This window comes from Xiphias gladius, chromosome 20 (assembly GCF_016859285.1).
Source record: "Xiphias gladius isolate SHS-SW01 ecotype Sanya breed wild chromosome 20, ASM1685928v1, whole genome shotgun sequence".
Lineage (NCBI taxonomy): Eukaryota > Metazoa > Chordata > Actinopteri > Istiophoriformes > Xiphiidae > Xiphias > Xiphias gladius.
In genome coordinates, this window is record NC_053419.1 from 11,507,244 (window position 1) to 11,531,508 (window position 24,265).

Genomic DNA, 24,265 nt, shown 5'->3' on the forward strand with positions numbered 1-24,265 from the left:
TGCAAAAACATATGAATGTCGTGTAAGTTTAGTGTAACTCGATCATTGTAATTTAAATCCACAAGGGACATCAGAAATACATCAGTTACTTGCATTGCAACCCCTTTTCAAAGTATTGACACATTCATTAATAAATATATCTACATAAATGTAAAAATGTAGAAATTAAGCGTGGAAAGGAGGACTTGGTGGCAGACTCAGTATTACACTAACTGACCATGAAGTTCAATTTGTGTGGCAAAATACGAAATGTAAAAATATTAACACACAGCCATATAGTAGATTGACAAAATGTTATTTCAGTTCTAGTAATGACTTGATATTAAAAAAAAAAAAAACATTTTAAAGAAGCTTAAATTGTTAGTCCCACTAACAAAAAATTTCCTGGATATAATCTGGTACCATAATCGTCTCATATTGTGCCTAGAAACCATGAGGTACATTAACATATATGTTCATGAAGCCAAGAGAAATATTAATCAGGGTCAGTCTGGCTTTGTGTTAACAGTCCCAATGGAAGATGCAAAAATAGAGAAATGGAGAGACAGACTGATGGTGATCCCACCATCATGGAAAAAAAAAAAAAATATCAATAGCAGTATTAGACTTTTCCAGACTTGCCAGCAGTTGTGAACAGTGCAGCCACTGGACCCTCAGTCTGTGATCAACAGAAAGTCCTTGTAAAGCTGCTGACATCATCCACACAAACTCTGAGAATGTTAACAATGTCTGAATAAAAAAAAAAAAAACATTTTAAAGAAGCTTAAATTGTTAGTCCCACTAACAAAAAATTTCCTGGATATAATCTGGTACCATAACCGTCTCATATTGTGCCTAGAAACCATGAGGTACATTAACATATATGTTCATGAAGCCAAGAGAAATATTAATCAGGGTCAGTCTGGCTTTGTGTTGGTTACGAGTGTATCTCTTAACAGTCCCAATGGAAGATGCAAAAATAGAGAAATGGAGAGACAGACTGATGGTGATCCCACCATCATGGAAAAAAAAAAAAAATATCAATAGCAGTATTAGACTTTTCCAGACTTGCCAGCAGTTGTGAACAGTGCAGCCACTGGACCCTCAGTCTGTGATCAACAGAAAGTCCTTGTAAAGCTGCCTCTCCGCTTTCCTTTTAAAAGCCCCGTAAATAATATTATAAACATGCGATCATCGGAAGTACACGCACAATTACAAGCATACATTCAAAAAAAAATGCTCTTGACATCATCCACACAAACTCTGAGAATGTTAACAATGTCTGAATAAAGACAACAAAACTCATGGGTGGATTGTTCAAGAAAAATGAGTTGTGCAAGTTCAAGCATCTGGATTGCTAAAATGCATACAAGAAATAAAACACCAATTGTTTTACATGTCTACAAACAGTCTCAACAAATACTGTCCCTTATATTGTTTCCCAAAAAAAATCATCTTGTGCCATACACTTGCTAACATGATTTGAAAAAACCAAAGCCCAGGTTAAATGACACTGAGCATGTCAGCGGTGTGGCACAGATTGGACTAAAACAAAGTCTGAGAGCAGTTCCTCTTCTCCGCATCTGTCTCTCTGACCTCGTGGCCTTTTGACCTGCGGCTTCTCCACAGCTACGTCAGCTCTGCACTAAAGTTCATCCTTGTAGGTAGCCGACAGCATCTCGGGCGGCGGCGCAGCCCCTTTCAGGGTCTTGTGGGAGCCCCTCCAATCGGTGCGCACAGAGTCGTTGTCCCACAGAGTGGATGTCTCCGTGTCGCTCACCCACTGGGGATCACCGGCGTAGTGACACGGCTGGACCAGGAGAGGGCGTGTACTGAAGGCTTGTAAGTTTCTGTTGGGGAAATGGGACTTGTAGTCCTCACTGTAGAGAGAGAACAGTAATAAGTGATCACATGGAGTTGGTTTGATTCATTTGAGATATAGTATGTCACAATAAAAGAATATAACTCCTAATAAAAGTATGGAAAACTGCATCAGAGGTTAAATATTAGTGCGATTTTAGCAATTTCTCCTACACGAACAGTGTTAATCAATGATATCTGTTATTCTGGGCCTAATTCGAAATACATCCATTTCACAGAGGCTGATTTTTCAGCTACTCGTAGCATCAAGGGCGACAGCAGGACCAATGTGTGGTGTGCGGTCGTTGGGCATTCTTAGCGGACCAGTCAAGCATATCGAATAAGAATCACAGAGGTGAGAGAGGGAAAGAGAGAGAGACTAGAGAAAGTGGGTTGGCTTTAAGCCAGTTTTCCACACATGATGAAGCACACAGGCACTGCCAAGCCTTCTGGTTTGCAGGCCCTTAAGCCCAGGGTCCGTTTCATCTCTTACAGTCGGCACCTGATATGTGTCTAATTTAAACTGCAAAATCATGAATGTGGGCTTTCGAGAAAGGTTTACAGGTAAGGGCTAATGTCAGGGTTAGTAACGGGGACGGAGATGCATTAACATGCAGCCATTAGATTCAAAAACAGTTTGGAGTAGAAATATTTTGAAGGTGTCGCAACATCTTTATAATAAACCACAAACAAACAATAAACACAAATTACGTGTACAACCCTCTGGGTTAATGGGGTAATGAGATAGAGGAGGCTTGAGCTGAAAACAAAGAAGAGGAATAGTGGACATTTTTGGACTGCTGGAAGGAACCAAATGCTGTTGATGACAACTCTGGTTTGTTTGTACTGGACAACCTGTGAATAAAGGAAAAGAAACAAGACCAGGAGTCTACAGCCATGTTACTAGTACTATGCTGTATTGAGGACAAGTGGCACTTTGAACTAAATACTAACTTGGCAAAGGTGCTTTTGACAATGCTAACATGTAAAAGCTCAGCAGGTGTAATGTTTACCATGTTCACTGTCTTAGTTTGCTATTTGCTAAATACCACTAAACGCAAAGTAAAGCTGGGGCTGATGGGAAGGTTGTAGTTATGCAGGTATTTGGTCAAAACCAAAGTATTAAACAAAACAACAAAACAAAAAAAGACCTGATGATCGCACTAAAACAATGTTACGGGATCACCAAAGTTATTAAAATTCACAATGAGGGGGACATGAACGTGTGTACCAAATTATGAGGGAAGCCATCCAATTGAGATGTTAAATAACAAAAATGGAAACCTCATGGTGGCGCAGCAAGCATAGCTAAAAATGTTAAAAGAAGTGTTAATCTTTTTTAAGTTCGCCACAAGTAGGCCACAAGCACATCTGAATCCACTTTAGCTGTGTCTGTCTATTTGGCAACCACACTGTGCCTAAAAAAAAAAAAAGTGGCAATCCCCTTTGGGCCAAATCCAAACAATCAATCCCAGAGAGAGTTGCTGCCATGAAACCTTTAGATCATAAAAATAAAAATGTTCTGGAAGATTAAAGATTTATTATGAAAAGTGGTGTTTTAGCTTGAAAAGCACTACATATTAAACTGACAGGTAAAGAGATTGTGGCCAAAACTGACCTTCTTTTCAAAAGAAACTCATAGAAGTAAAGCCATAGACCTCACTATAGTTCTTTCATCTATAACTCCAGAAAAGCTTGGCTAAATATATGGCATGCATACAAGTTTAGGCAGCTATAGGAAAGAATGCTTGCAGCAATTATGAGGTATTGTTTTAACTTTATATGTCTGGCAGCAGAACAATGCTGAAAGACAAGGTTTGTCATAGAAGTCACCGAATGTGAATATGATTTATAAGAAACAACCATATAATTTCACAAAAATATTCATCATAATCAAAGATTAAAACAAGAAAGGTATGAGGTGTGCATGCATGAGTACGAGAAATGAGCACACTTCTGCCGGCGGGTTCAGTGCTGTTGTCATACATACTTGGGATGTTTGTCATACATGATGGGGAGGAACTCATCGACAGGCAACATCTTGGAAATCGGTTCAGCATTGAGCAGTTTTTGGGCTCCCTGCAGGGATATGGCATAAGACAGAGTCCAATACGAGTAGTCTGCCATCACCAAGTTATGAACGTTTTCCACTGCCTCCTCTTTTCCAGGATTGACCTGCTTCCTGCCGAAATATCTGTAGCACCATAAAACCATAATGAGAAAAACAAGAAAAAGGGTAAAGAAAATGAAAAGAAAAGGAGCATTTTACAAAATAACCGATTACTGTAATGTGATGCAATTTTGTAGTTCTTTGTGTCCAAAATTGCTGGGAACTGTTTTTCTTTTCTTTTTTGCAGCATTTGCTCTGCATCTGTGTCTAACCATTTTCAGAGACTTATGGGAACCAAAATACAAACAAAAAAGAAGCTGTTACACATCCCATCTTCTCCCTGCTCATAGATGCTTGCAAAATACTTAAATCATGTGTCTGAGGTTTGTTTCCGTGTGCTTCAAAACCGGAATCACTGAGACACTGACACACAAATACACACCTGATTTGGTATACAGAAAAGCAGGAGGGAATATTTATACCAAGACCGTTCAACTCTGGTTAAGTAAGCTATGAGTAATGGGCGCTATGTTCAACACACACACACACACACACACACACACACACACACACACCCACACACACGCAACTTTTGAGGATACTGTCTTGACTTAACCTTACTTTAACCATCCCTGCCTAATCCTTAGCCTTAATTTAAACCCAATCACAGCAGGAACCACGGGAATAAAGCATGTCTTACATGATGTCCCAATCCAGCTCCACCTGCTCCACCTCCTCCATCAGCCTGAGGACTCGTCGTTTGAAGTTGGACTGGAAACGAACGTCGTCTTCAAAGACAAGTGCTTTATCCATCTGCACGTCCACCATCTGAGGAAAGGAGGGAAAAACATTTGTTTCGGAATGAACAAGAGATGGTTTAGAAGAAACCAATAAAGACCTACATGTACGATGTGTGTGTCCTCTCACCTCCTTCCAGATGTAGTAGTGGCTGAGGAAGCAGCCCACCTCTCCTTTAGTCAGGGTGCGTCCAGAGAACGGATCGTAGTAGCCTGGTAGCAGGTTAACACCCAGGATCTTAATGTCACTGCTGTTCAGTGCACTGCATACACACACATACAGGTATTATATTTCCAAAATTCCACAGACAATCTCATTACACACTGTCCACTGTCGCCTGCACACTGTTTCTGACATGTGTGGTATACTTGGCCATAAAAATAGATTTTTTTTCAGTCATTTCAGTCAGTCTTCATTCAGATTTGCTCAAAATGGGATTAGAAATGAAGCATGTACCAACAGTAAAGACAAGAATCATGAGCTGATATATGGGTATATTCCTGTAGAGAATGATCTCCAACCTCCATTATCTCTCGGTATCTGCTATTTTGGTTTTGACTTTTCTTTTTTTCCTCATGGAAACACTCAAAACACACCTTCCATCTAAGCCAGTTCAGTGTTCTCACTGTATTGAGTACTGCACTTACTTTCCATCCACAGCATCTACCACCTTGACATCAATCTCCAGCTCATTCAGAGAGAACAACATTCGGTCTCTGCGGTCAAGGCGTCGCCGCAGATTTATCAGATATATCTGAGACAAGGGGGACAAATGGATATCTAACTGTCGCGCATATCGTTGATTCCCATCTTCGACTTCTGCATGCAAGCCTGCTGTTTAAATCTGCACTTTTTCGAACTCCAGTCATCTAGGGACAAGGTATCAGTAATAACAAACTTCACACTTAGTCTGAATGATGCTAACAAGCCTAAAAAAAAAAAGACAAATTCCTTTATTCTCTCATCATTGCAAAGCCCACTGTATGAGTACAAAAACTTTAATTAAAACCTGACATCAAGAGGCTTAACGGCAGGACTTTGATTAATAACATTCGAGAATCAGGGACAATATAAAAAACACTTTTCACTGATGCCGAGACATTAGGATTCTGGCTGAAAATTTTTTTTACCTCGTCAAAGCCCATGAGGTCTCTCTGTTTGGGGAACATGTGGACGAAGCGAGAGGGGGACATGGGAGGACCATCAACTTTTTTGACACACAGGAGACATGAGTTAGAGGAGAAGATCATAAAATCAGTGAGATAAAACTGAACTGACAAAAAATGAACATGTGGAGACATGGCTGATAAAATAAGGATTAACAATTAACATTATTTCAGTCTGTGCATCAGTTAGTTTTTTTTTACTCTCTTTCAGTTTATTAATATTATCAAATTGTGAATAAAGTTTCTTCTTACTCATTGACTCAAGGTGGACATGAACAAAGTTGAGGCGATCATCTTCCAAGGTGTGGTGGGGTTTGGCCGGGACATTTAGGTAGCCGTAGCGCTTCTTGTTGCACAGGTACATCTGTACTTCTGAGAAGCAACAACGATGAATCAATCAATGGATGAACAAGACGCTAATTGTGTAACATTCTTGTTTTCCCTCTAGGACACAATAATCAACTGTGAAAAAGTGCTACAAACAAGCACTGTCGAACCTGCAGACCGACAGGAGAAGGCGAACACGATGATGTCGTCATAGGGCCACGAGTAGTCCTCATGAGGAGGGTAGAAGGCCAGCTTCTTCATGCCCTCCTTCCTTAAATCCAGCAGCATGGTGGAGTGGACCATGGGAACTGGGAAGCAGCCCAGTCTGTGACGGTGACGGGTGGGGAAATACTCTGCTGTTCGACGGTAATATCCCTACATAAGTGCACACACAGAAATTTGAAAAAAGTATGATTACTTTGAACATAACTAAACTCTGTGTCTACTAGTCATTTTTCTGTGCTGCCTTTGTGTCTAACTCAAACGTAATGACGGACTTTTCCCCTGAACACAGCTTTCCTCAAGTCGCACCTTCCAATAGGTAATTGATCGCTATCAAGTTCACACTCTGAAGTGTCGTTCACCTGCGGAGTGATTCCGCACCAGTAGTTGGAGTAGGCTCCCTGAGAGTCTAACATGGGAGCGATGACGGACTTATTCTCTGCGATCAGCAGGCTGAGGGTGTCTGGGTTGGTGAGGATATTGTCTGTGTCGGCATACTGAAACGGAGGAAAGAATGGAAGAGGAGAGAAAGGAAAGAGAGAAAAAAATAGGAGAGAGATTGTAGAGACTGGAAAAATGGATGACATAACGGTAGCAAAGAGGGAACAAATTTCATCTGATGAATCAGGGAAGGTATTGATATGAATCTTGTGCTGCTGTCACATGTTTTTATTTTTATAATGTACCAGGATGTAGTCCGCCCAGCGTTTCCTGGCGAAGTTCAGTGCCGCCTGCTTCAGCTTCATCACATACTCATATCTGCTGTTGGGCCAATGCTTAGGACCCAGCTCTCCTGCATAGGACCTAAGACAGACAGAAACAACAGAGACCATATATACTATCTTGGTGTAGTGTTTTTCTGATTTGCCATTTTTTCATATCCCATAATTTTCAACTAAAGGAGTTAGGCTGAGTGGTTGTGTAGCAAAATACCGTTACTAAATAAATGCTGTATAGTGAAAATGTTTATTCAACTCAAAAAAAAAATCACTCAGTATTAGCACTGGACAAAAAGATTGACACAAAGACAGAATGAGCATGATCAACATTTTAGCGAGGGGCTTAATTTATTTCATTAATATCAGTAGGACATTAAGTAGACCGAATCCTTTCTTTTCTTCCTTCATATTAATGCACATACCAAAGTGTCCTGGGTAAGATTTGCTTGTTTTACACAGGACCTGCAAGATCTGGACAGGGTCAGTATTAAACCAGGCCACCACTGTGAAAAAGTTCGATACATTAATACACTGTATTTGGACTTACGTGGGCTTGTCCATCGGTCTCCACTCAACATAATGGTAAAATTTCTGCATGACAGTAAGCCACTCTTTCAGTATGGCTGTGGTGTTATCGGAGTTGTGGTCCGTGGCAGCCCTAAGGAGAGAGAAAGCAGATGGCAAAATAAAGGCACATTTCCAAAACTGATGAAGATCAGTCAAAATGTTTTAACCACTAGTTTAAATATGAAAAGAACTTCAACAAATCTTTGAGGTGTACCCATTTCTTTTTTCCGTCATAAGGCTATTTCTGAGAGAGGCCACCGCTGTGAAGAAGTGGAAGAGGCACTAGTTAGCGGGTTGTTTTCGGAGTTTCTATCAGGATTTCTTTCTGTCAGGCCCTCCAATGATAAATACATGTAACTCAGGAACTTTGTGTTCAGCACCAGTAATCTTACTGCTACTTCAGAGCTTGAATATCTGCTCCACTAAACTTTTACTTGGTGAAAAGCAGGGGTGGACAAAATGATGACACGGTACCATGAAAACAATACCCAGATTTTTCCAGACTTGTTTGTAACCTGGCATGCTTCCCCTTTAACATCTCTTGGTGATTTAGACCATTCTGGGCCTAATTGCAAATGTAAATCCATTAGCAGAACTTCTCTATGGTAAAATACTGAATTTTGATATGAATTTTGCATCAATGAGATTAAGCATTTTAATTTGCAAGGTATTTAGTTTGCTGGATTAGCTGAAAACAATATTTTTGCCCATTCAAAATTTCTGTTTTTCAGAAAATGTACTTCATCATGACATTGATATTGTGATGTAAACTTTCATGTTGTGAAAGAGGATATTTTCCAGCCCCTCCAGTGGAAAGCTGGGCAACCCAGCAACAGTTCATCTCTCTCCTCAGATCCAGTTCCATCAAATCAAGCCTTGAATTTACGAGCAAAAATACATTTTTAATGAGGGTTACTTCATGGCACGTAAACTACAGGGAAGTACCCCCTGAGGCTGTAACCACTGGGGGACAGGTTAGTCTGTGGGTTTTAATCATTCGGGTTAGAAATATTTTATTCAAAGCGTGGTTAAGAAAGCCTATCAGCTAGAGCAAACTCTGCGGAACGTAAATCCGTGCAATCGGCAGAGGGAAATGAAGGTGGCGGAGCGAAAAGCAGCCCGGACTGTGAGAGGCACAGAGGGGAATGGGGGGCTGGGGCTGCTGGGGCTGCTGGGGCTGCTGGGGCTGCTGCTGCTCTCACAAAACTCATTTAACCCAACCCATTGACCTTTTGAACGGCCGCTAAAGCCGGATAAAAAGGGAGACCCCCGTACAAACTAGCCCATGCAGGAAACCCACCACACAGAGATGCGATCTTTGGGGTAGTTGAGCCTCTCCAGAGCTCCGAGGTGGTACGGCAGGGAATGAGCAGCGTTTCTGGCTATGATAGCGATCACCACGGTGGGGGGCTGCATATTCGACTCCTCCGGATACTTCTCCTCGGAAAAGTAGCAGTCTGCCTGGAGGACCGAGGCCGCCACAACTAGGAGGCGAAGGAACATGGTGCAGGATGAGGGGACGCCAAACAATCCACGGCGCTTCAGGGGCTCAGCACCCAGCCGCTGTACGCGTCAGCACTCCAGCAGAAAAAAAGAAAAAAGAAGAAAAAAAAAAAAGGGCTTTCCCAAATTTTCAGCCCCCCCCCTCCCCTACTTATTATACAAACTGGCCTGCTTCTTCCGAGGACAAATCCAAACCCGGAGGCTTCGATTACGACTTCCGCGTCAAGCCCACGGCCCCAGGAAAGTCTGAGAACGGGATCCGAGGACGAAGGCGTGATCCGGCCGGACCGGAGCTCGTCGGGAATCTCGGAAGACCGCGGCGGCAGTGTCCCGTGGCGGAAAGCGGGGGGAACATGACGTGTAGCCGATGACATGCAGTCGTCCCGCCAGCACGCTCCACGAGGAATTCATCTCCTGCTTCCCAGAAACAAAACTTTTTTTACAGTTTGAAAAAAAATAAAATAAAGAGATGACACATGATCACTTTTCTCATGAAGTAACAAAGTAGCAGTGATTAAACTCTTTACTCCCTGTTACATTTTTAGCCAACAAATAAATCATATATATTTAGACTACATTGCAGGTGTTTACGTTTTTTTACACATTGAGCATGTGCATTTGATGGGATATGAGTTATAATTTAAAAGTAACATGTTGGATAAACATGTTTGAGCACCCTGAAGGCTGCAGTGTGCCGTCAGCTCATGGTAGTTTCTGTCGTTTATCTTGGCAGCAGTTTCAGAGGTTGACCAGCAGAGGGAGGGTTTGATCCAAGAGAAGGACCATATAAGCATATGGCTGAGGCCCCTGACCATAATGGGTTTGTTAATCATATATATCTATCTATATATATATTTTAAAAAAAAAAATATAAAAAATTATGTATATATATATTTATATATATATCTGCATTTGCTTTCTGCTGCAGGGAGGAGCTCAACTTCAGAAGTACACGTGTGCTAAGGGGATGCATAAAGCAGGCTGAAATTTCTCAGAAAACACTGATTCTGTTCAGAAAAGATAACTAATGGATAAATGCCACCTTCGCAGGTAACCCAGAATGAAAATGAAGTCTGGACTATACTCGGGTATATTCACTGGACAGCTGTACGGTAGTTACTTTGCAGTTTTTGATTTTACGGACAAAACATATAATATGCTCATATAATACAATGCTTTGCTATAGAATTAATTGCCCAAGAGTATATGAAAAAGTTCAAATTTGCCACCAAAAACACTCAAATGCTGGGTACTATTTTCTAATCAAGCATACTTTATACAGGTTTTATACAGTAAGTTGCAACTAATCGCTTTCTTTATAATTATGAATTTATCTTTAAAGGCATTATACATTAATCAAGGGCCATGAATGGGGCCAAGTTTTGGGGTTTCCAGCTTATAAAACAAATCCATTTGGCTGGGTGTATCCTCCTTTGTTAGAAGCCATTAATCAAAATGAGTACTTTTGTTTTTGATACTAAAGGACATTTTGCTGATAATATTTAAATACTTTCACTGAAGTCAATTTTAATTTAAGACTCTTATTTGTAATACAGTTTTTCAGACTGTGTTATTATTACTTTTACCTCTTCTTCCACCACTGGTCCAAGTTATTTACACTAATGTGATGTAAAGCTGATGGTGTGAATGCCAAAGGGTCAGGAGGTCTTCGTGACTGCAATGAAGCCCCAGTCTCCTCTAGGAAGGGTTAAGTGATGAGTTTCAAGCGGTAAACATTGAAGACGTGATCAAGGAGACAAAGAATTCATAATGATCGCGGGGGATTGATGTTCAGCCTAATATTCATGACCCTGTTAATGAAACATTTTTGGAATTTTTCACATTTAAATGAGGACGGCTCAACAGTCTGGGCGGGGGGACTGCTCACTGGAGCAGTGGAATTATGGCAGTTCTTAGAAGCGATATTGGAAAGTTTCTGGTATTTAGCCAAGACATCTTTCACAAATTTAAATACAACTTCGTTATTTTCCATTTGCTCTCTGGCATTATTTATCATAGCCTTATAACCTTGACCGGTCTATTTAGAAGAAGAGTTATAAGTTTTCGTGTCGCCACAAAGTCCATTGTTAAGAAGGAGCTAAGAAAACAGAGATTAGCTCCTCAGTATGTCAAAGATGCTTCTTGAAAGTAGTGGGTACACCTGTGTGGGCATGAGGCAGTTCATTGCTGAGTAGAGGATACAGGAGCAGACAGGTGCACTGTGGTTAGGCTTTAGGAGTGGGTTGATTTTCAAAGTTGTGAACAGACACGCCGGAGGATTAAACCAGGGGTATTGTCCTTTATGTGTGTTGGGTCACTTACTGATGGAACGACGCAAACAGTCCCAAAGCTGGTCACAAACTGGTTGAAGTGGGACTGTAGAGATAGTTTCTATTGTTCTTTTGAATAAATAGCTACTGGTATTAGTCAGTTTTAGGGTCAACAAATTTCTCTTATTTATTCGTCTCCCCTGATGAGGTCATAACTGGTAGATAAATGCATCTCCAGTCCCCCTTTCCCATTGTGTTTCTCAACATGGTGGATCAAAAAAAGCGTTCACTTAAGTTTTTGCCGCAGGGGACCACCTTGAACCTCCTCAGTGACCCCAGGAAGTCCCTGGGGCCCAGTTTGAGAGACTCCTTTAACAGCTGTTGTCAAGATTGTTTTCAAAAGAAATAAAGCAATATAAGATCTCAGTCCATCATTGGTTATATCCAGCAAGCTTAAACCATCTTTGACCAGTTTGTAGAGAACATTGTCAAACCTTATTTCATAAGATGCATCGTCCCTCTATACACCAATGTAAATGACGTGTGTGTGTTAACATAACCTGAAGCAATCATCTCAATTAGATAGTTTAGACACATTATCATTAAACCAACAATCTAAATTATAGAGACAATGTCAAATCTATCATGTTCGTTCACTTCCAGCGGTCCACACTCATACCGTACACACATATGCACATGCAAACCGTTATATCTTCAGGGCAATATTATGCAGAACGCTTTTGTAAGAATAAGAAATAAATATTAAAGCGGCTCGGGCAAAAACATACAAATACCAATTTTATGTGAAAAATTATAAAAATTGATGGATTTTAGTGCTAATGCTCAACCTGCTCGGAACTGGAGTGAAAACTCAAGATCAGAAGCTGAGGTTGACAGGACAGAAATAAAGAGGTGTGATGGGAACAGGAGAAAGAGAGTGGTGAAGAAAGAGGAAATGAGGAGAGGCATAGATGTGGGTGGAAAATAATAAACAAAGTGGTAAATAATGAATTTTGACTCTTTTGACAGGCCCTGTGAATAAGCTAAGGCAGTCATTGCTAACAATAGCGGACTTGGGTTAAAGGCGTCGTTTGTGTAGATAGTTCAGGGGGTTGAGGGTCAAATCTCTCCTATTCATGACACCCCAAGTGTTTCCACAGTCACACACAAACACACACTCGGACACACACATATACGCATGTCAGGGGCACTTTCCCAGCGTTTGTGGCTGAGGCAGATCTGGGAGAGTTCAGCCTCTGGTGCACTAACTTTTCACAGCGAGGTCAAGGGTGGAGATGGCGTTTGTGCGTGGGGGTGTGTGAATGAGAGACAGAGGGAGAAGGAAAGAGAGAGAAAGACAAAAAGAAATCTGTAATGTTGTGACCAGATTGCAAGGGACAGACTGAAAGAGAAAAAGCATATAGACTGCAGTGACATGATCGTGTATGTGTAGTGTGGCTTCACTTGACTCAGTTAAATGGTCAGCTCCCCCAAACGAAAAAAAAAAAACCGAACACATATTATCTCACTTCTCTCTAGCAATGTCCATCGATGCAGATAGTTTTTGGCTTTATTTGTGCAAGTCTTGAGACATAAAACCCGAAGATTTCTGCCTCCCTCCCAGTACAATGGAGTCAAATTAAATTTTCTTTGGAGGGCTCGCATCATTGAAAAGTGACAGTTAGAAAATTAAACAACAATGTGTCTTTCCGGAAACGTTGTTCCTATTACTCTGAATAATCCACAGACCACAGTGTGATTAGTTTTCACTAGAACTACAGTAAACTGAAAAAAACGTCCCTGTTTAAACTGTTGACAACATGTTCTGTGGATTATTTTAGTAGCAGTAACTGATTCTGCAAAGACAGGTTGCTGATGAAAGTGTAATTTGTCTTGCTGGGCACATCACCAACGGAACAGTGTTCACCACCATTGTACTGCACTGGCAGCAGAAAGACACTAAAGACAGACAAAATTCTAGCAAATACAACCAAAAGTATCAGCATAACTGGACATATGTTTTTCTTGAACCTGGGTGAACTGACCCTTTAAAGCATAGTGTGGGGTCTGTCAAGGGCCCACTACTCATCCATCTTCACACACGGTCTCACACACACACACACACAAATGCACATCCTAGCCCGGCAGGCAGTCACTATGCCACCAATCTCTCTTTCATCTTTTCTTTGCCCACTCAGAATGCCTAAGTTAGCGTGAGAGAACGAGTGGCTGTGGGTTAGGATGTGTCAGGGAGCGAAAAGTGTTTCTGTCTTTGTGTTTGTGTGTTGGGACCGGGGATGGTAGGCAGCAGAGAGTCGTGACATTCTCACAAGCTTCTGGGACCTTTATTGCTGTGGCAATAATCAATAGTGTGTCCCACAGAGACGTCTTTTGGCTGGGCGGGTCAATACCTGTCACTCAGGGTCTGAGCCGTGGCACATACCCACTTACTCAGCAGCTACAGCAGCTTCACTCATTCTGCTCCGCTCCTCCGATGTCATCCTATCTCAGGAGTGTAATGTTTCCACAATTTAAGGAGTCGTGTGTTTTATTTTAACTGATATCCTGTTGAGCCAACGTAACAGTGTTTTTTTTTGTTTTTTTTTGCACAGTGCGTTGCTGAGCTTGTGAGAGAATCTAGTAACTCCAGTGGGACTGCAACTAAAGATAATTTTCTTTGTCAAATCATCTTTAGATTACTGTTTATGATAAATCTATTTACCCAAAACACAATGCTATGTACAATATACAATGTCATAAAACAGAGAAAAGCAACAGATCTTCATGTCTGAAAAGCTCAAGACAGCGAACGTTTGACTTTTTTTTTCTAGATAAATCACTTGAATGATTAGTCGATTATCAGCATGTTATCAATTAATTACCATCAGTCCACTAACTGTCTAATCTTTTCAGTACTAAATTCCACATGTGGTTATTTGTTTTATTGTAAACTGAATGATTTCACAATCATCTGCAGTTTCAGAAATCTCCCAAACCACCTGAGCTCATGAAATCCCTTCAAAACTCATTTTATTAACTGCAAATTTCAAAGCAGTTTGAAGAAGCAGTTTTTTCGTTCTTTTGCAGCTGACATTTGGAAAACTCTACAAGTTTCAGCTGACAGTGACTATACGTATAACTGATGTGCAGTATGTTATCGAGGAGACCCTGCATCTAGTGTCAGTAAGGTTACTATGAAAATGTAACCTTGCAAATAATTGAGATGTGATTAAAATTGTAAACAGCATGGTAGTTTGAAAGGCTGTAATATCATCTTAGCCGCTGCATATGTATAGTATCTATCCTATAGTTTTATGGGTGTCCAATATGATTTTGTTGAAACACATGATTTTTTTTTTCCAGGGGAATTTTTAGCTCACTAATATGTTGATCTAATCCAACAAGTGCACATTTTCTGACAGTGTTTTTGCACATCAGATGTAAGCCAAGCCAGTGTTTGTTTTCCTGTGTGTAACCATAAATCAAATAGTCAACCTTGCAGACGTTAGGTTTCTGGTCACAGGCCAGGCCAGTAGGCTGGGTGTTTTTTTTTTTTTTTGAGTCAAGCACTTAAACAGAATTGCTTCCATAAAAAATAACCTGCATACATCAAGCCCAGTGTCTACACGACTCTACTTAGTCAGCACAAAGAAACTGATGCTCAGAGTGAACGCTCTGGCAATGCCGGCAATAATGAGATTATGAGGTCATTGATACAGGTATGATTGCATTATCTCTTCTCCTGAATGTGGAACGAATCATCAACACAACATTTAAAATTTGGGATTTCTCATCTGTTTTTTTTGTTTTTTTGTTTTTTAAATATATTAGAGTAGTAGTAGATGATGGTTTTTATGATGGTAATGAGCCATACAGTGTGGTGTAGAGTGAAGCAGAGGCTTGAACAGGGTAAATCTCCAGATAATGAGATATTAGGACGTTCTCTTTGGCTCATTATTTTCACCTTTATGCTGCTATAGTTTAGAGTCAATTTGGAGATTTCAGGTGCAGAGGCGTGATATAAGAATGTCAGCTTTTTTAACTTTTTTCTTTTAACAAAACTTAGATTTTTCAAACCTTTCACATTTATTCGAAGGTTGATTTGCTTTTGCATCTTTTAGTCTTGCAAACATAAGAATAAGGATATCTGTGAACACCCTTGTGCCCCATGATCTCTACAAAGTAATGGTGAGATTAGTGTAGACTTCTCTGCTTCTCATCTTCTCTGTTACTCCCTGGATGACGCTGTCCGTCGCCTCGTTGCCAAGCAACAGCGCAGCCACTGTCAAAGAATTCTGGGGGATGTTTAGGCAGCGGAATGCTTGGGGGGAAGGAGCGTGTGTGTGTGTGTGTGTGTGTGTGTGTGTGTGTGTGTGTGTGTGTGTGTGTGTGTGTGTGTGTGTGTGTGTGTATGCATGGTTGTGATGGTGGCAGAGGAGGAGTAAGCGGGTGAGGAGTGTGTGTTGGTCTGAGTAGAGAGTAGCAGGACACACTCAGTTGTGCATTTGTAAGAAAATTTTCTTTTAATCTTTTAATCTCAGCCATTGTGCCCTGTTGGTTATTCCTCAAGATTTATTTTCCAGTCCAGCCTTTCATCAGTGTCAAGAAGTCCACCTGCAATCTCTGATGAGTCAACTTTTCTCACACCAACAAAAACTTGTTCTCTGCACTCACACAGCTGTATGTTTGCAGTGCGTCTTCAGTGGTTTAGCCTGATCACAAGGTCTGTTCCTTGACGACCCCCCCCCCCCCCAACAACGTGTTAAGCAATCTCCTGTAAGTTTGACTGGATATTTTTCAGAACCCCAGCAAACTCATAACATATCTCACCCATAAGCAACACGATAGCTTGGCAATGCATGCAAGAAGTAAAGGAATTTGCAAAAAGCAAAAATACATGTTCATATCAGACTGTGGGATGCTAAAACTGCCTCCTTTGTGTGTCACGGCCTTAAGAATAGTACGGCACTTCTATGCCTCTGTAATTGGTTTCCCGCATTCGCTGCCTGTCTCCTTTAATGCCCCTGGTTCTGCATCATATTTCCTGCCTATCTCTAACATTTTCTCCACTAAATATTGCAAACAGCCAGTGGAGATGAACAGGTCCTACTGTTTTAATGCTTACTGGGTGAAATTAGTGCAACACTGCTCCTCCATAAAGATCTTTTTTGAGAAATAGAGTGTATTAGCAGGTAAATAGATGGATGGAGGAATTGTGTTTGTCCGCTGAGCCTGTTCAGAAACTCTCCTCCCAATTTACCTCTTTGTCCGTTTGAATCCATGCCCTGTCTTGCCTGAACATCCTTCCCACTATAAATTTCAACGACATTCCCTGCCACAGCGTTGCCTGTCTTTCTAACCTCTCTACTCTGCTCTCCATCCTCTATAGCCGTGCCCTAGCAGCAGGGAGGAGATGCCTTCACCAGAGGAGGTTTATTTTGAGGATTCCCCTGTTCCCTTTGTCCGCTCCCTCCTCTCCTCCTCTCAACAGTATGGTTTCATAGCCCACCCCGCCGACTGGGCCTCCCTCTCCCCTGCCAGGCCTTTTAGCCAGCGGGTTAAACATTGATTTGTGAATGGAGGGAAGCACAGTGACCCCTGCGTAGAGTGCAGCGGTTCCCTACTGTTTCTGTGTGTACACACACACACCCCTACTATACACCACCAAGACTAACTCTCAACATGAAAGCTACTGAGCTAAAAGGCCTTAATTCAGCAACTGAAGATAGTCGATAGTGTCTCAAGATTTGTGTGTCGCTATTTAGCCTTTAAAAGTTTTCATTGGATTTTTTTAAATTACAACGTCAAAAAAATGTTCCTAGTCTGAAACAATTTTTTCTTACTAACCGTAGCCAAACACACACAATTTAAAGAAATAATTAAAGGAACAACATCTGGAAGGGACAAATGTGTTTCTAGTGCTTGACCTTAAATCTATCTAATATTTTAATAATTTGTCGTCTGAAAACTAATTTGCAGATTTAATGATGTTTCTTATCCATAAACTAAAATGTTGGTAGTACTGCAATAGACCCCACATATCATGGGCATCACTTGTTGAGCTGTCAGTCAGCTTTTTGCAACACAGAAGCAACAATTGGAAATCAAAGAACAAACTTCTGTTGCAGATCTCTCTATGTTTAATGTGATCATGAGCTAAAAATAAAAAAAAAATCTTTGCACTGTGGGTCTTGTCCACATTACAAAATAAGAGAATCAAAACTATTTGCATCCATATAACTGTAAGCACCATAAGTAAGGGATGTCAAAGTGAGAGTGAAAGTGGACCCTCTTGACTTCTTACTGGGTTTCCCGCCTCTGGAAAAGTCGGGGCATGAAAAGGCAGAGAGAAAGAGAGAGGGAGAGGAGCGGAGATGGAGGGGTTGGCCTTTCACCACTCAAAAAAAGAGCAAGGAATGAGTGACTGGCTGAATGAATGAGAGGCAGGCTGAGGCTGAGAGGGGCTCTAGCCCTGTGGATCAGGAGAGGTTAACCCGGCTTCTTCAGAGGGATGAAAAGGGAAAAAACGGATTGAGCTTTAAAGAGGAGGACCCCCTGCGCCCGGGGTGGGATCAGTCAGGATGATTTATTAGTGAGTGAGAGAGAGAGAGAGAGAGTGAGAGTGAGAGAGAGAGAGAGGAGGTGGCGTTTGTAAGCATCAAAAAGCTGCAGCGCAAACGCAGCATTCACAAGTGCTGATATGCACGACATGAGGATGGGTTTGATTCAGATTCCTGTATCTAGTGAGGGAGAGACACAGACTTAAGACTTCTCTTGAATCTCTCTATCTTTTTTTAAATTATAGCCACACATCTGGGCATCTATACCAAACCGTTTTACGCATGAACACAAAAGCGCGAGAGCTCTCTCGGCTTTTTCACTGTGCTTAAAAAGCAGCTATGGGGGCACGCAAACAGAAAAGTCTCAAAACATCTCTTTAATTTGGTTCTGTTTTCTTTCGACTTCTGTTTTAATGCTTATAAAAATACTTCATCTGATCTCATTAATCACCATGTCCACGATTTAACCAGGTGTGCCCGAGGGCTAAGAGATTTAACCTTGACATTTTAGAATAAATAAAAGAACAGCTGCACGCGTGCAACATAATGGGAATAAATAGTGTAAAAGGACATGTGCAATGCATTACTTGGCCTATGCAAAAGGATCGGTGCAGTTTTGCACTCTTTTTGACTTTTGATTGCATCTTTTTGCATGAAATGTGCTATCTAAATCAAGATTCATCATCATTTAAAGTACAAGACAACAAGGTCTCTGTCGCCCCATCAATCGTGTGTCACATGAGCATCTTATAATCCTCTCATTTTCTGTCACTTCGGACAACACTCTCCACAGAGGCCTACAGTAGGCTGCCCTTTCCGCAGCAGAATGGCTGCACATGGCGCTGAAGGCACCGCTTTATGTCCAAGTGCCTGGTTACAGCGTTGCACTAGTTTGCTCACACAAGAGAGGGGGCACAAGAGAAACACTAAACGTCATGCAGTGCGGTCAGAGAGTAAACAGTGTCGGGATTGTAATCTCTTTTTGGGTAGAAAATGGGGCTGTTGTGTCTTTAAGAGGGGCTGCTGGTCCCTCATCGCAGCTGCTGGCGTGTGTGTGTGTGTGTATGTATGTATGTGTGTGTATGTGTGTGTGTGTGTGACATAGAGGACAGCGGAGATTCATTACTTAAGCAGTACAATGGACATTTATCACCCCGTGGTGTTATTCAAATTCAGTACCAAGCGAGGACCCTCTCCAGTCCTCACTCCGCCTTGCGTCGCGGCCGCGGCGTTTATTGTTGGAGCAACGTAAAGAAAAAGCCGGGAGGGCAGAGAGACGTCCATCCATCCAGCCAGCCAGCCAGCCAGCCAGCCAGCCAGTCAGTCGGTCCGAGAGTCTCGTAAAGGAAGGATGCACGGAAGGCAGGAGCGTCTGTCCGGAGTGCACGAAGCCCGCTGCTCTCCCGCTCCTCTTCTCCTCTTTTTGTCACCATCCGACGCTGCTCGCTGGGGGGCATTTTGACGGAGCAGAGAGATGCGAGGGAACGCACGTCGTGGGAAACGAATCAAGGACGCACCAACGGGAACTAAGGGGTTTCCTTTTTTTTTTTTTTTTTTTTTTTTTTTTTTAATTTTTCGGTTTCATCACCAGCTATGAAACACAACAGGGAAGAACACTGACGCTCCAAGTATTTTGCTTCAAATAAGGAGGGGATTTTTTTTTTTCTTTTTTACATTTAACATCCGTGGAAAGGCATTGTGCATCCTGAGGCACCAGAACTGAGCAGTCTTTCCTTAAATCGATGACAGAACACAGGTGCAGAAATGGCGTTTTCTTGGCTTCCTCAACCCGGACTTTAAAATAAAAGAAAGTCCAGTTGAGCTGTTTGATTTCTAGCCTCCCCACCACCCTGAGACACTTCAAAAGTAAGACTCTGGTGAACCAACGGAGATGACATTTTTTTTTCACCTAAAGATGCAGTGGCCATTCAGCCATCTTAAGGCCCCAGAGATCTGGACAGACTTGGGGTTAACTTTACAACTAGCAACCGGTGTAAAGACATGGAGAGGTAACGGTAGCTGTAAGGGAAAGTGAGGGGGGGGAAGGATGCGTGCGTTTCAGGATGCTTTCAAACAACAATAGAAAAAGTAACAAAGTGATTGTGGCCGCAACAATGCCTCCTTAGCATTATCAAGCAACTGCGAGAAAGGACGGAGCTCCTTCTAATGTGGCGACCAGTCGAAAAGAGGGGATGAGTTTCAAATCTGACATTCGATAAGTGTGTTTGGAGGAAAGTTGCACTACAGGTTATATTTAAGTGTGTGTTCGTCCCGAAAACTATGTTGTGTTTTTGGTGCAACAGCTCAGTGTCGGAAAGCGGATCTTTCAGAAGGAAAGGCGAACCCGAGAGGCAACGCTGAGCAGTGAGAAGGTCAGCGATAATGCACGGTGCTGCAACTCCCCGTCTTGTAGGGGGAGAAAAAAAAAAAAGGGGGAAAGGAAACTGTTTTCAGTAACAGACACAGCCAATACTGTCAAGGGGCATTTAGGCAGGCGTAGCAGGTGCACCCATGGGCCTATGCATGAACTGCCCGTGCACACTTGTGATTTCAATGATCAAATGTTCCATTTCTTCTTTTCATCTTGGCAGGGGATACACGGAGTCTCCAGCGATTGATTGTCCAAACGCAATTCTTGAGTAAACTCAAATTCAACCCCAAGAATTGTGTATGGACATCTGTTGCTGCAGACTCACATTCATCACCGCTGTCTTTGGCCAAACGCCACATCAAGAGTGTGGGCCCTCCAAACCACGAAGAAGGCTATAGGGAGGCCTTAAGTCTGGTTTTGTTTTGTAACTCTTCTCATTTCAGGTAAGATGCGCATCACAGTTTGCATGTTATGGAGAAAAAAGACGCGGGACTGGGCCAATAAAGTGGAGGAAACCTCACTCTGCCTCATGTAATGTGTTTCTCGGGGTGTGCATCGTGGTTGGCCCGATTGGTGTTTACACTTTGTCGAAGGTCTAATGAAGACTGTTTGTTTTAAATGGCAAATATCGACCGGAGGCATCGATGTATCGACTGTGTTTGGCAAACAGTAGAAAGCAGTAAGCTGAATGCTCACATGCAGCAGAGGTGCACGTTGTGGGAGAGATGAGCGAGGCTGGAGACTGGGACATATCACCAGATGCATGGAGCCACGAACGAGGAGAATAAATACAAATGAACGAGGCGATTAGATTAAGGTGAAAATGGTCTTCGTTAAAAGCCGAGTTTGGCTGGAAAATAGTTTCCTAAATAATTTCGAATAATTTATTAATACGCTAAGAGCATATTTAGAGCCCATTAAGGCTAAACCCAAAGTGCATCCTGCAGCAGAGCACTTAACCCCAGATATGTTAGTTAAACACGAGAAACCATGTCACATTTATTGCTTCTCAAACCAAATCAAGGGCAGATCACTACATGTTAAGGTGTCACAGTATTATAGAAACAGAAAACAAACAAAAACAAACGGAAGAGGCCTGATGACTGATGCTGCCAGATTTCTGGAGCCACTGATAAATCACATGGGGCACTTTTTTGGCCCATTAGCCTCGGTGTTTTGATGTTTTACTTGATTCATTTTTAAAAATATTCATTTTACTGCTTGAAAACAATTCTAATTATTCTTTAAAAACGATAGGCTAAATTATTGTACAATTACACCTAAATTAATCTCGTAAATAACAAAAACAGCGGAAGTTTTTAGCGGTTAAAGATTAGTTCAAAATTGCATAAAATATTTTACCTCTAAAAGATATTTTCTTAATTGAAAAACGTTTTTAAAAAATGATATTTTGTCCTTAATTCGAAACAACACTGCACGCACGACACACACACACACACACACACACACACACACACACACACACACACACACACAGATAGCCAGTGTGTGTGTTGTTGAGCATTAAAGGCTAACCTTTCTTAATTCCAGGCGATTGGTGCATCTTGTTTGCTCCTGTGTCCCATACACTGTAATGGACAAGTCTTTTCTGGCGTTTGTCTCGTTTTTAATCGTTAATTTCTCTATTGTTGCAGCCTCCAAATTACGACCCCATATTATTCATTCTAATGTGAGACGATTGTTCTGCACAAATGCAGGGTACGTGCACGCTTTTTCTGCCAGAAACCACTGCACAGCAGGTCCCATAAAAAACAAACCCTCCCCTTTATTAATAGTAATCAGCAGGTTGTATGTGTTATGTTGTAGAAGAGGTGAGGCTTGTAAGATTCGGCGTGTTTGATTGATAGATGCTAAAAATGCCTCGAAAGGAGAAGCTTTTTGAACGTTGCCAAGGGCCAGAAGCTCAGGTCTCACCGGTTGGTTCAATGGCAGACTGCACATTTCTGCCTACGCTGTTTTGTTCGCATGCAACTAACACGCCCTGGGTCTCAGCACCGGATTCGCCGCAGGTAGGTATGGGTGCCTGTGGTTGCAACAGCAAAACACGAATCTGGCAACAGTTGCTTTGAAGCCTCAAAGGAAGCAGGCAGGTGCCCTTTTATTTGGTAAATGATCTCATACTATATGGGAGCATGCACACAAAAGTCTGATAATGACGGTTTCAATTTGACGTCCTTTAATACAGGGATGCAGTTTTTCATACGTTTTGATAAAACAGTTTTACAAAAGCACCATCCTGTCAGCCTGATAGATAAAAAAAAAAACCAAAAACAAAACACTTATTGGATGCTATTATGTATAATCATCATCTAGTACTTTATTTTTATTGGCCGGTGTTTACTTTATGGCTGTTTACCTCAGACTGGCGACCACAGGCGTTTTTTTATTCCCACTCTTGTGACCTGAAAACGGTCGTTATGACGCACGTGTGTGATCTGACGGTTTGGGCCAGGTCGACTCTCCCACCGCCGGCCTCGTCAGCACGTCTCCCCGTGGAGCAGGCAGCCCAGTCAGCGTGCAGCCCGTGGACGGTATGAACGGCGCAGGCCCAGGTAATAGTCCGGACCCTGCAGGAGTGACGGAAAAGCTCGAGTGTTGTAGCAGAGCGCATGTGGCAATTAGCAATGGGAGCCGAAAGGGGGATCAAATGCACACGAATTAGGGAAAACTAGGGTCTCCTGTAGGATATAACACATAAAAATAATAAAAAAAAATGGAAAGGTTATACACTTTAACATCTGCAACATCCCACATAAACTCCGCAACCTTTGATGTTCCTAATACTGAGCCCAAATAATTAGAAAAACAACATTTGAAAATGGTGGCACCAGAGGGTGTACACACACGCAGATAAATGTCGATCATCTCCTCTCTATGTAAAAGTCTCTCTCTCTCTCTCACAGACACACACACGCACACACGCACAAACACAGCTTTTCAGGCCTTCGCTGGCCGACACAGCGCTGCGTTTTTCCTCCTCTCTAACCCCGTGGAAGCTTCATTTGCATTTCCTTTCGAGCGGCCGGTTTCCCCGTCGCGAATCGGACTCCGCAACCGAGAAGAGGTTTAGGGGTCGCCCCGGGCGTTCGGGGGAGGACAGCCCCGGGGGCTAGACCTCGACCTCCCGCAGTGGTCCCCACCCACCACACGACCACGCACGCAAAACGGCCATGCCGCCCCACCCCACCCCACCCCCCTCCCCCCCCCCCGCTACACGTAGGACGGTAAAATCTCCCCGAAGTCTCGCCTAATCAGCCTAAAACCGCAGCGTGATCACAGAGCTGGGCTTAAATCGATCAGGTATAGGCTATCACCAGGAATTATCGAGGCGGGATGCGCGATCCTAATTGAGAAAAGCGTTCGGCTATAGGCCTGCGTGTGTGGCACAGGCTGGTGTGGATCCTGGCAGCTGAAACCGGACTTCTACGGTGACACTGCCCAGCGAGACTAAAGTAGAAATACGCGATAGGATTTTGGAATTTGTTAAGACAGTAACCTTTACCTTAGATAACAATTTCACAACATTAATCTTGATATTTAAACACATAGCAGTAGAAATTTACTACAACGAGAGAAGTGTAAATTAAAAGGTAAGAGTACATAAGAATTCCACTTTCCTCATTTATTATATCTTTAATTCACCACTGAGGTTATAGCTGAAAATATTCCCTCCTGTCAGGGATGTAGGTAAAAATAAAACTGGGAAAACAAACAAACAAACAACAACAACAAAAAAGAATACATAATTTTCAAATATTCAGAAAAAAAATGCTCTTTTGATAATTAAGAATG

General features: G+C 42.0%; 1 protein-coding gene across 1 annotated transcript; it reads right to left on the reverse strand.

The window, feature by feature from the left end:
* Positions 1–740: 740 nt before the first annotated feature.
* cercam (cerebral endothelial cell adhesion molecule) lies at positions 741–9,363 on the reverse strand. The gene is made up of 12 exons (XM_040158161.1): positions 9,049–9,363; positions 7,729–7,839; positions 7,149–7,266; positions 6,825–6,959; positions 6,411–6,615; positions 6,166–6,285; positions 5,878–5,954; positions 5,395–5,501; positions 4,877–5,009; positions 4,650–4,777; positions 3,830–4,033; positions 741–1,859 (listed from the first exon to the last, which is right to left on the reverse strand). Exons 1-12 carry the CDS (start codon positions 9,249–9,251, stop codon positions 1,625–1,627), a joined length of 1,776 nt encoding a protein of 591 aa, XP_040014095.1. The 5' UTR covers positions 9,252–9,363; the 3' UTR covers positions 741–1,624.
* Positions 9,364–24,265: the final 14,902 nt, after the last annotated feature.

Coding starts and splice junctions, on each gene's coding strand:
- cercam (XM_040158161.1), bottom strand. CDS start 9,251: ATGTTCCTTCGCCTCCTAGTTGTGGCGGCCTCGGTCCTCCAGGCAGAC. Junction 6,960..7,148: donor GCTGGGCGGACTACATCCTG/GTACATTATAAA, acceptor CCTCCGTTTCAG/TATGCCGACACAGACAATAT. Junction 5,010..5,394: donor GTAGATGCTGTGGATGGAAA/GTAAGTGCAGTA, acceptor GTGTGTATGCAG/TGCACTGAACAGCAGTGACA.